The sequence below is a fragment of the Cricetulus griseus genome, unplaced genomic scaffold, assembly GCF_003668045.3.
Source record: "Cricetulus griseus strain 17A/GY unplaced genomic scaffold, alternate assembly CriGri-PICRH-1.0 unplaced_scaffold_45, whole genome shotgun sequence".
NCBI classification, from domain to species: Eukaryota; Metazoa; Chordata; class Mammalia; order Rodentia; family Cricetidae; genus Cricetulus; species Cricetulus griseus.
Genome location: NW_023277197.1, coordinates 159,519 through 172,762, shown reverse-complemented (window position 1 = coordinate 172,762; position 13,244 = coordinate 159,519). Strand labels below are relative to the sequence as shown.

The following is a 13,244-nucleotide window of genomic DNA, read 5'->3' as shown; positions in this document are numbered from 1 at the left end:
GTCAGGAATTGTGAGAATCCCAACTATTCCCATTCAAACTGAACACATGGAATATAGAACACGGATACATTGTATATGTGACATTAGCAGTCTCTTTCATCATGGGCCTTGAAAGATGGTCAGTCCCAATTTGCCAAAAAGAGGCTGGTCTGATTTCTTTCTTCTTAAAAATATTTCCAAATGGGAATGAGATTCAGAGGAGCAGAACTTGGTACCTGGTGGGAAAACATTTCATTTGGGCCTGAATCAGGTCTAATGACAGACTCCATGCGGTGACAGTGATTTGGGTTGGACATGAGCAGATAGTAGAAGAAAACACACTGAGTCTTTGACTAATACTACATGAGTGATCCTGGTGTGGCTTGGTTTTTGTGATGGTGGACGTGCAACATTGTAACACATAACATGAAAATATGACTCCTGAATGTTTTTGTAGATCCTTTTCTCTGCAGATCAAACATAATGGGCTCTGGGGCCCCACCCACACTACTGCAACTGGCAGTGAAGAGTCTACAGACGAATGAGAATGTGGGCATCTCAGCACTGCAGCAGCTGCCCAAGGAGCTCTTCCCATGCCTGTTCAAAGAGGTCTTCACCAGCAGACATACAGAGATGCTGACAGCAATGGTGGCAAGATGGCCCTTTGCCTGCCTCCCTGAGGGGGCACTGATGAACGTTCCTGACATGGCAATATTGAAAGCTGTTCTCAATGGTCTAGACACACTGCTGACACAGCAATTTCACCTCAGGTAAGAAGAATTGAATGGGAGCAGGTACTGGGTTATTAGGAAAGGATATGTGCAGTCAAGTAGATGTGCTCAGTCCTGGATTGGAGGGATCTGATGTTCTGAGCTTGGAAGTCAGTCATAGAAGACACTATCTAATTTGAGTAACAAAATAATTCACTTTCAGAAGTGCAGGGCACCTCAGTGTAGACGTACCCATAGAAGCATTAGCTTCCCTGTCATTTCCCACAGGCAATAGGAAGTCAACAGTAAGTGAATGGAGGGAAGCAGGACAAGGAGACAGATGTACCTCATGCAAAGAACTCTTGCCTGACAGGTGGTGTTGTTAATGTTAGAGAAGTAGAATGGAAAGCTCACTGGATTTCCGTTCCCTTCTTTCATTGTGACACCTCATGGTTTTCTCTCACAGACAGTCAACGCTTCGAGTGCTGGACCTGAGGAACGTACACAATGTGTTCTGGGATGTTTGGCCTGGAGTAGAAGGTTTACAATGCTTAGAAGGGAGTTTCCTTCCTAGATATGCCCAGAGGCAGCTCTTGATGGTGGTGACTGACTTTGACCTACGACTTAACTTGGATGAACACCAAGCATATTTGTTGCAGTGGGCCCAGCAGCGACAAAGTTCTGTGCGGTTGTGCTGTTTGAAGATGACAATCTGTGGGACTTCTTTGGAGATGATCAGAATGGTTATGAAAACTTTCCAGCCTTGCTACCTGGAGCAACTGGATCTATCCACAAACTGGAATCTGATCACACTGAGTCGTTTTGCACCTTGGTTTGGTCAGATGAGAAATTTGCGCAAACTCCATGTGTCCCACATTTACATGAAGAGGAACAAAGAAGACATAGAGCAGAAGTGTGTTGCCAGGTTCATTTCACAGATATCCAAACTGAACTGTCTCCAGAATCTCTCCATGAATGGTGTCTACATTTCTAGTGAGCGCATGAAACAGTTGTTCAGGTAAGAAAAGATAGAGAGCTGTTTATGCTACCACTGAAACCCTCCACTAATATCATATTGATTAGTGGACACCTGAGATAGGGCAGCCCTGTGAATTTCACTGAGTCACATGGAGTCTCTTTGTATGTGTTATGTATACTTCCATGGGGTCCAGCTAACCCGGATGAGAAGGGAACAGTAGGGAACAGGGGGGTATTAAGGTTGGAAGAGTCATGCCTATAGAGGTTACATGGGTATCTCTGTTGTTGTATCTTTGTGAACAGTAACCCATTTACAGTTTTCATGTGGAGACTCTGTCATGTTTTAACTGACAATGGAGGGAGGAATCTTTTCAGCATAGCTATGGTCTCAGCAGATTGGAAATTTGTGCATGCACACATTAAGATACATGGGATTTGGTTAAATTTAGGATGTAGATGTATATATTTGGGAGAAGTCACTTACATAAGAAACCGATGACCCTCAAGTTGCAGTTCCCTATTTCCACACCTAGGCTGCTCTCGGAGACTCAACGAGAACCAAGAAACAGCAAGCCCGTCCCTGCCCTCAGACCAAATACCACACACTCACATATGCACCTGCAAATGGAAATAGACTATATGGGGGCAATGAGACTTCAGTGACTCCTGTTAGGCACAGGATGAGAGGATGCGGGAACAATTTGAGACAAGGCATCGCTGGTTGTGAGTTTCCAGGCTGTATTGGCCTTCTCTGGTTCTCTGACATAATGAGAAGAAGAAGCTGTAATGCTGTGATCTGAGCCCATCAAATGCGACAGCTATGGTCTCCAGTAGGCAATGGTGTGACTCTAGTGAGGAGACAGACACCAACAGGGTGATATTTGGGTCTTGAGATCAAACATAAAACAAACTCATGTTGCTTCAGTGGTTCCCATGCTGGCTGACTATGTATCATGTGGGTTAAGGGTGAAGTCAGCAATGAGTTGCAAACCCCCAATCAGATAAGGCCTTCATAATATTGGGCTATAGGTGAGCTCGTACACTATTTCTTGTCATTAGTGATTGGTTTGGGAAGACACAATCTACAGTGAATGGGGCCATTCCTTGGCTAGTTGTTCTATATTCTCCAAAATAGCTGAGTGAGCATGACCTGGAGAGGAAGTCTGTAAGTCACATCTATGAGGCTTCTCTCTACATATCCTGCTTCTAGATTCCTGCCAAGTTTGAGTCACTGTCCTTACTTGCCCCTGTGATGGATAATAAATGTCTAATATTCAAACCAAAAAACCTGTCATCTCCTAATTCCTTTGGGGTGTTATACATTTTATCATAGCAATATTACCCAAAACTAAGATATCCTCTCTGTAGCACAGTGGAAATTATAATGCTCTACCATACCATGTTAAAGAACCCATCTCTTGTTATTTCCCTAGATGCTTGAAGAGTCCCTTGGAGACACTGTCCATCAATCTCTGCATGTTGTCCCAGGCAGACATGAAACACCTGTCCCAGTGTCAGTGGATTTTTCAGTTGAAGCACCTGCAACTCCATGGTGTACCACTATTTCACTTAAGTACCATACATCTCCAATTTCTTCTTGAGCATATAGCAGACACTTTGGAGATCTTGGAGTTAGAGGACTGCACGATTGGAGACTCTCAAATCAGTGCTCTCCTGCCTGCCCTGAGAAAGTGCTCCAAGCTCACCAGGGTCAACGTGTATGACAACGCCATTTCCAATTCAGTGATGAAGGAATTTCTACAAGGTATGAGCAATATCAGCACATTGACCGAGGAGTTCTACCCTGCTCCACTGGAATGCTATGATGAACTGGGTCATATCCTAGTGGAGAAATTGGCCCAACTATGTCCCGATCTCCTGGATATACTCAGGCACAAAAGACACCCCAAGAATGTCTCCTTTGGTACACACATCTGCCCTCAATGTTTTCAGCGATGTGTCTATGACGTGAAGACAAGACTGTGTCACTGTTTCTCATAAAGAGAAGTAGGTTGCTCCTGAATTGTGAAGACTCAAAGTCTGAAGATAGGACTTTCAAGAAGATGCTGAACAACATGTGGTTTCTGATACTTTTGGATGCTTCAGGAACAGCTTATTATTCAGGCCACATGTGCTAACTTGATGAACACTGGGACCATGGAAAGCAGGTGCTGTCTTGTAGAATCAGAACTACAGATCTGCACAATGAAATGTTCACCTCTTGAGATAGGTTCACCAGTGTCTTCTGCCCTGCATGGTAGTTGTGTACATATTATAACATTTGGAACCTGGATGTTTTCCTCTGGTACCATACTCAGTCATTTACCTCAGTTTTTTCATTAAAACTAAGGATATGACCTCATCTAACATTATCATGGAAATTGTAGTCCAAGAAGTGTGCCATCAAAAGTAACTAGGATCACTTTGGACAGTGTCATCCACTTTTGACCTCCTATAGTTTCGTGCTTTGTTGGATTATATGCATACAGTTGTCAAACCAAAGTCATCAGTGCAGACTCCATTTCCAATGAAGATTGTTTTGGGCTATGGAGGGAACTAAAGCCAAGATAGTCTTATAAGAGGCAATGTGAATATACCCAAGCTGGTTGAGGTGAAAATCCTTACCAAGAGACTGACTGCACCTGACAGATGCGTTTTCAATACTAAGGTGTAACCGTTGCATTTATTTTGTTAAGGGAAGTCCAATGAAGTTATTTGTATCCCTTTTTTCACAGTGTCAAATACAAATAAATTGTTTTGTACCTTACACTCTATTCTCTTTGTTTTTATTAAAAATATACACTAAAAATATTTTTATTCAAGTTCCTCTACTTCTTATGTGTGGCCTACTGTGTCGTTACCAGTACCAAATCCTTTAGGAAATGAAGAGTATAATTATATCCTAGTCTTTGGAAGAGACACCTTTGCTTGCTTTATGTTCCATTGTATTCTCCGTTAAGAAAACAATTATTTCTATGTCAAGTGTGCACTGCATAATTTTGGAAAGCAAAGTTTCACCAAGATAACATTTCAGGTTTATTATTTGGCTTTATTTTTGCATTAAACTACTGATTTTAGTTCATTTGTTATTCATGTGTTTCATGTCTATGTAGTCTCCATCTTCCTACACACCCGAAGAGGGCACCAGATCTCATAATGGATGGTTGTGAGCCAGTATGTGGGTGCTGGGAATTGAACTCAGCATCTCTGGAAGAGCAGTGAAGTGCTCTTAACCACTGAGACACCTCTCCAACCCCCTTAAGCTACTCATTTTGCTCAGTCTCCTTTCCTCCTCCCCTCTACATTTTCACCCTCCTACTGTCCCCACACTCCCAAATTTCAGGAAATCTTGTCTTGTTTCCCATCCTAGGCAGATGTCTCTAGGTCTCCTTTTATTATTTAAATTAAAAACAATCTTGTTCATACCATTTCCAATTCCCTCTCTCTAATCCTCCAAATTCCCCCACCATCTCATCATTTCACATAAAATCCACTCCTCAGGGAGGGTCAGGCCTCCCATGACTGATATTCAAATCTGTCAAATGCCAGAATTGTTTTTAAGCCAATAATGGCTCCCACTATTGAGATATCCCTGACCTTACTCTCCTCTCTTCTTCACCCACCTGGACCTTCCTGATCCCTCATGTTCTCCTAAAACTCCAATTCCCATCCACTCTCTCCTATTTCTTGGATCCCCAGTTTCTTCCTCCTACTGCCCCCTTCCTCTCAATTTATTCAGGAGATCTTGTCTATTTACCTGTCTCAGGTGATCATGTTTGTGTCTCTTATGGTCCTCCCTGTTCCCTAGCATCTCTGGGCTTGTGGACTGTATGGTGGCTATCCTTTGTTCTATGTCTAATATCCACTTATGAGTGAGTAAATACTATGTTTGTCCTTCCATATCTGGGTTACCTCAAACAGAGTGGTTTCCTATAGTTCCATCTATTTGCCTCCAAGTTCCAAATTTCCATATTTTTTACATATGAGTGGTATTCTATTATGTAAATATTCCACATTCCCTGTATCCTTTCGTCAGTTGAGTTTCATCTAGGTTGATTTCAGGTTCTTCGTGTTACAAATAATGCTGCTGTGAACTCACTTGAACAAATGTCTTTGTGGTATGAATCTCTGTGAGTTTGAGACCAGCTTGGTCTACAAGAGCTAGTTCCAGGACAGCCTCCAAAGTGACAGAGAAACCCTGTCTGGAAAAATAAACAAAAATAAGAGAGAAAAGGAGAAATAGAATAGCTGGGTGTAGTGGCACACACCCTTAATCCCAGTACTCAGGAAGCAGAGGCAAGCAGCTCTCGGTGACTTCAGCCTGGTGTACAGAGTGATTTCAAGAGCAGCTAAAGTTACACAGAGAATCCCTGTCTCATAAAACGAAAATAAAAAAGTAAAAGAAATAGAATAGTTAAAAGCCACGTAAAGATGGAAAATACATGGAAAGTCTGGATACTATATGCTCTATTGTTGTCTTAAAATTGTTTATTGCTGAGGAAGTAGGAACAACTGCTAACAGACTTTTGATTATCAATGCTGCTACAGTAATCCAACTTATATATTTTAAAAATGCTTTGGACTTCAAAATTTAAGTCTAAGGACAGCCTACTTGGGAAAACATGTCTTGCTTGTGCTTTCAAAACCCCTAAAGCAGTGCCCAAATTATCCCACAATCCAAACAGGTGACATGATGCAGCCATAGATGACTTTGGCTAGATTCGTGTGTTTTTTTTTTCATGATCCCCATGGTATGGATATTGCCCCCAACCAGCAGGAATGAATTTGGAATGAACGACTGAAAAATTCCCAAATGTTGTTTATGAATATTTGTTTTCATTTAAATGGGTTTGGTTATATATGTTAATGATTACAGTCAATCTTTTTTTAAAGGAAAAAGGGGAAATAGGATATAGGAATGAATACTTTGCATTGGTATGGATTTTCATGTGTTGATACCTATTTAAGGTCAATTTCATGACATGTAAATTTCTCCTCTTGTTTAGGTATTGTATTTATACAGATCTTTTAAAATGATATGCACTTTTAAATACAGATTATATATATAGTCACCTATAATAGTCACAACCTACAGTTAGGTTAGTTAGGCTTTCTAGATATACATAGATGTATTTGAGATGTTCAGGAAAAATCAACTATCTATAATCAATGTGAAGACACCATGGAATACATTGGATCTGGATTAGTATCAAGGAAATTTATCTTTTCAAAAGTATCTTCAGAACTTTCTTCATTTCTTTCTGTAACTGTGCAATTAATGGGATATTGCTTAAATGAGTTCTGTAAGTATTCTACCACAAAGGGAACTTTACAGACATGGTGAAGTTCAGGAGACAATAGCATTAGTGACAAAATGGAATTTGACAAGTTTTTTTCCACAATTATTTCTAAGCCACACCAGAGAGAAAATATTAATTCTTTTGATTACAAACCCAGAATTTGTGAAACTTAATTGAAGGAATTTATGAAATGATCCTAACTTTAGCTCCTCAAAGAGCTTAGGAGCCTATATGGATCAACAAGGAACTGTAGGTCAAGGCCACATTTGCATATCCATCCTCCTGTAACCAAAACCATAAGAAAACAAAACAAAAAACCCAAGTAAATCAAAACCCAAGCAATAATGGACATTCTCCATTAAAACAAAACTATACCAGGCAACAACACCCACAAACCTCACAGATTCCATCTTCATTTTTAATTAACTATTCTTATCAGAAATAGCTGTCAACTCACCATGTAACAGTCCTTAGAGAGGATGAGTGACTTACCTTATCAGGACATTGCTGACAGTAATACCAGGCAGAGTGATTTAAGGCAAAGGTACACTCAGGGCATTCTAGGACTCCTCTGACCCTCTTAAACTACTTTTTCTTCACAGATTCTCCTTTTACTTTAAATAATTTTTATTTAAATTAAAAAAATAATATTTTACATTTCAATCCCAGTTTCCTCTCCCTTCTGTCCTCCCCATTTCCCCACCTGCCAGGGTCCAACTGTATAAGTCCCACACTACAAAGGCCATCTATACCCAACTGATGTCTTTGGGGCTGTAATCAAAGCCATCTGAACAACCCTGGGTCCATCCAAGAGTGGGAGAGTGTGGACGTGGGGAAGGTCATAACCCAATGGCAATATGGAGAAGGCTCAGACATTTTATTTCAGTAGGGCTCTCAGGCCAGGATGGAGTCTGGAGTGCACGGTTTATCCAAGCATCCTCTTAAATAGCTTTCCAACAGTGTGGTTATATCAGAAGATATCTATTATCATGAATAAAGCTGATATCAAAAATACCATTTAATCTTAGAGGCACCCCTAAAATTTCATGTCCTCATCAGCCTCTCACCAGTCCCTAGGCATGTATGGAAGCCCTCAGAATAGGTGTGGGCCCACCCAGGGACTAAGTCTGTTGTTATACAAACTAGGAGACATTCTCCAGTGAGGCCAAGCCATCCAGTGGTAACTAGGCAGAGGTATAAGAGACAACGTGAGATTCGAGCAACTGGATGGAGCTTGAGTCGTGTTTCCCAAAATATAATAATCAATCGTTTTAGGACACTGACACCCACCAAATCCCCACACAACCCCAATCCACGGGAGGGTTATGCCTTCCATGGGGATCTATAAAATTCTGTGACATCATTTGAGACAAGACCTATGGCATCCATTGTGTTTCTAGCCTGACAGAGTATCCCTCCATGTAGAATGGGCTCCCAAAGTCAATTCCTGCAATAGAAATAAATACTGATCCCCTTGCCAGAGGCCACATAGACAGCCCAGCCACTCCAAAATGACAAACATTTTTAGGGAGCATGGTTCAGTATTGCACCGGTTCTTCAGCAGTCACTCTATGGTCTGTGAGCTCCCACATGCTCTGTTCAGCTGTTTCTGTGGGTTTCCCCAGCATGGTTTTGACCCATTTGCCCATCACACCTCCCTCTCTGTAAGTGGATTCCAGGATTTTGGCTCAGTACCTAGCTGTTAGTCTCTACTACTGCTTCCATCAGCTAGTGAATGAAGGTTCTATGGTGACATTTAAGGTAGGCATCAATCTCATTATATGGGAAAGTCATTTAAGGTAGCCTCTCCAAAATTGCTTAGATTCTTGGTTAGAATCATCCTTATGGATTCCTGGGAATTTCCCTAGTGCCAGGATTCTCGTTAAGCCAATAATGGCTCCCTGTATTAAGGCATGTCTTTGATTGCTCTGTTCTTCTCCAACTGGACATTCCCTCATGTTTCATCAACCCTGTGCTTCTCAACTCCTCTTTTGTCTACCTCCCATTGCCCTCCATTCTTGCTTCTAATTTACTCAGGGGACCTTGGTCATTTTCTCCTATTTAGTGGTTCATGCATATCTCTATAATACTCCTCCTTGTTTCCTAGCTTCTCTGGAGATGTGACTGTAAGCTGGTTAACATTGCTCTATGTCTGATATCCACTTGAGTGAGTACATTTGAAATCATATGTCTGTTTATTACCAATAGACTCCAGTCATGGGGCATCATATTAGGTTACTTAACCAGTCCCACTTCATACTCCACCCCCTATCCCAAACTGTACTACCATCTGGGGGATGGAGATTGAAGGATCAGGAACCTCTTCTGGGTCACTTGTTGATATAAAGCCAATATCAAGTCACCATGGAATAAAAAAAGTTCTGATATAGGAATATTAAATTGTTCTTTTGCAAAAGTTCTTGAGAATTGTCAATTTTTATTTTTATTTAAATTAGAAACAAGCTTGCTTTGCATGGGAATCATAGTTCACTCCCCCTCATCTCCTCCCCTACAACCCATGAACTGTCATCCCATACCCTTTCTGATCCCCAGGGAGTGTGTAGCCTTATATGGGGGATCTTCAAATTCTGGCATTGGATTTGCAGCAGGACCCAGGCCTTCCATTTTGTGTCTTGGCTGAGAGAGTATCACTCTTAGTGGACTAGGCTCCCAAATTCCATTCCTGTCTGGGGATAAATACTTATCTGATCTACTAACAAAGGCAACCTAGATGCCCCTCAACTGAAGAATGGATTGAGAAAATATAGTACATTTACACAATGGAGTACTACTCAGCAGAAAAAAAAAACAATTGAATCTTGAAATGTGAATTCAAATGGATGGAATTAGAAGAAATCATCCTGAGGAAGGTAACCCAGTCACAAAAATACGAACTTGGAATGGACTCATGCATATATAGATTTTAGACATAGAGCAAAGGATTACCTGCAGACAATCGACAACACTAGAGATGCTAGGACACAGGGAGAGCCCTAAGAGAAACATACATTGAAAGACCCCGCCCCTTGGCTCCTTCTCTCTCTCGATGACACTCCCGTATGCGCGCGCACCCACATGCCTGGGGGCTGGCTCCCTCCCAAGCAGGTTCACCCAGGCGGAGCGACCCAGGCCTGCCCGCCCGCCTGGCACCGCGCCCCGGGGCTGGGGCCGAGCAACGAGCACCAGGTGGGCTGGCACGCGGGCGAACACCAAGTGAGCCGGCCTGGGGCCCTGCCCCTGAGCCCCGCCCGATGAGAAACACTCCGTCCCAAGGCCCTCGCCCCCAAGGTCAGCCATCTGGACGCGGAGGGGGGAATGGGGAATTGAGTCTGTTGTACCAGACACCAGACCTTGAGAATATGCTGGTCTGGAATGGCTCTGTGCCTCATTTGAACCATCCAATAGAAATGATTCTGTACTTTACCTCATTTGAATGACTCTGTATTTCACCTCATTTGAATAACTCTGTACTGCGCCTCATTTGAATAACCCTGAGTAGCGCCTCATTTACATTGACCAATGGAAATAGCTCTGTACAATGCCTCATTAGAATTATCCAATAGAATCCCTGCTTCTAGCTTGCGCCTTTTTCCCTATTTAAGGACCCCTTGCCCTTGGCTCGGGGGGTTTAGCCACACAGAAGCTAAGTCGCCCCGGGTACCCGCGTCTCCAATAAAGCCTCTTGCTTTTGCATCCAAGTTCGTGGTCTCGCTGGTTCCTGGGTGCGGGTCTCCTTCTACGAAAGTACCTCTTCGGGGGTCTTTAATTTGGGGACTCGTCCGGGATAGAGACCTCCGCCCAGGGACCACCAACCCACGTTTGGGAGGTAAGTGTTGTGCGGATCCGCTGTCTTGCTTGTCTTGTCTCGTCTTGCCTGTCTGTCTGAATCCGTCTTGTGAATTGCGCTTGCGTTTGTAGTACACAGCTGTGTACATTTGTATTTGGCGGCTCCGAGGAGGAACTGACGAGTTCGGACTCCCGACCGCGGCTCCAGGAGACGTCCTGGTAGCGTTTGTAGCCCTCGGCGTAAGGTATTTGTACTTTGGAGCCCTTGGCGTGAGGAATTTGTACTTTGAACTTAGATCTATGACTGGATATCTTCCCAGTCTCTTTGGAGAAGGCCCTAGGCTTGAGGGATTTGCAATCTTTACTGGGGACGAAGAAGGAGGGCCCCCTTCTTCGACCCCCCTCTCAATTCTTCCTTTCGACTCTCTGTCGAAACCACGCTGCGAAAACCTGTTCTGTGTTGTTTGGTCTTTGTTTTGTAATTGATGTGCATAAACGCAAATGGATTACTCTTTGTTCCTCAGAATGGCCAGCCTTTGACATGGGCCGGCCTCGGGATGATACCTTTAACCCCCCCTTCCTTTCCCCCTCAACCGCCCGCCGCGCACTCCCTTACTTCCCCCCCCGGGAGAATTGACTGAGGAGCCCCCTCCATATCCGGCACCGCTGCCGCCCCCACCAGAGGCAGAAGCGGTCCCCGCCACCTTCGCGGAGGCGGCCCCGGCAGGTCCTCTTAACCTCAGAGGAGAAACAGCGCATCCAGCTGCACAATGAAATTGATGCGGCTTGCCCTCTTGAAAGACCTGAATGGGATTTTACCACTGAAGCAGGTAGGACGTCTCTATCGCCGGTTGCCTATAGCGGTCTCCGCGGGGCAGTACGCCGACCCACCAATTTGGCCCAGGTAAAGCAGGTGATACAGGGGGCGGAGGAATCGCCCACTGCTTTTCTAGAGAGACTAAAAGAAGCATATAGGATGTATACTCCCTATGATCCAGAAGATCCAGGGCAGGCCACCAGCGACCTGGACAGGGATCCATGTGCTTTTTGCTATACTTCATGAAAAAGGGACTTTGACAAAATTTTTATGTTGACTGAGAAATGAATATATATATATATATATATATATATATATATACATATATATATATACATATGAAACTTAAATAATAAAGAGGGAAAGGAAAAAAAAGAAAACTTGTCTAAAAATGTCTAAGAGAGTCAGAGAAATGAACTAAAAGATTATAGAGAGCTAAAGCAAGTCATAGCAGAGAAGATTGTTACAGAAAGTAATAGAGGGTTAAAGCAAGTTATAAAAGGTCAGAGAAAAATGTAAACTGTGCTATGGTTTCTCATGTTTAACCATATTAAGCTAATTCTGTTTTAAAAGGTCCTGTTTATTTCTCAAGTAAATTATATATACTTGTTTTAAAATGTTCTGTTTCCCGGTAGCCAGCACATGGCAAAATGTTCACAAGACTTGACTGGTCGCCATTTTGCTAAAATTAAAAACAAAGAATACTTAAACCGCCATCTTGACTAAAGATGACCGCATGGAAATTAGAGATACCATCTTAGAAACAAGTTTTTCAGTTAAGTTTTAAAATGTTAATGCTTCTATATATTACAGAAAGACCTTAAGGGAATTTAATTTCTTTTTAAAAAGACCAGTTTTTTTAATGTTTGTTTTTATTAATGTTTATACTTAAAGAGCTTCAATTTAGAATTATTTTTGAGCAAAGCCTGACAATGTAAAGTTTTTGTTTTATGAAAGATGCTGATCTATTATAAGATATTACAGTTTATATTTTACAAATAAGTTTAGGATGTTGGTAACACACACCTTTAAGCTCAGGGTGTAGGTAGCACACGCCTTAAGTTTAGAACATTGATGACACACGCCTTTAGTCCCACCACTCGGGAGTAAGAGGCAGATGGATCTTTATGAGTTCAAGGCCTGCCTGGTCCGGCAGATCGAATTCCAGGACAGGCTCCAAAGTCACAGAAAAACCCTGCCTAAGAAAGAAGTTAAGCTACTGTTTAAGGAATATAAGGTAGCTCTATGCAGTTTTAAGTTCAGCTGTGCTGTTTCAAACATCTTACTAAGTTAAAACCAGTTGCAGTCAGACTAAAAATTATTTACAGAAATAAGACCTTACCTAGCCACCTGTATACTTAATGTGTGCTTAAGGCAAGTAATTAAAACAGACAAACAGACCTCTAATGCTTCAGAGATCTTCAAAATATGGCATTTAAATTGTTATCTTTAAAGTTTATAATGTCAGACAGACTGCCAGATCCTGACAATGACCCGAAGATTACAGGCACCTCAGTTCCTGCACCTGGACCAATGAGCGAGATGCTCAGATATGAAACCTGCCGCCTGCCAGAACCTGGCCGAGACTGTGGACAAAGCTGCTGGACACTGGAAAATTGATTGTACCCCTTTGCCTAGACAAAACAAGGTCAGTCTTTTCCATGTCCCTCTTCC

At 42.4% G+C, this 13,244-nt stretch overlaps 1 protein-coding gene across 1 annotated transcript; it reads left to right on the top strand.

Moving 5' to 3' along the window:
- The first annotated feature begins 462 nt into the window (after positions 1 to 462).
- On the top strand, positions 463 to 11,816 carry LOC113839085 (PRAME family member 20-like). Its single transcript, XM_035453860.1, has 5 exons — positions 463 to 749; positions 1,156 to 1,707; positions 3,101 to 3,635; positions 10,886 to 11,023; positions 11,436 to 11,816. The coding sequence occupies exons 1-5, from the start codon at positions 463 to 465 to the stop codon at positions 11,814 to 11,816; spliced, it is 1,893 nt and encodes a 630-aa protein (XP_035309751.1).
- Positions 11,817 to 13,244: the final 1,428 nt, after the last annotated feature.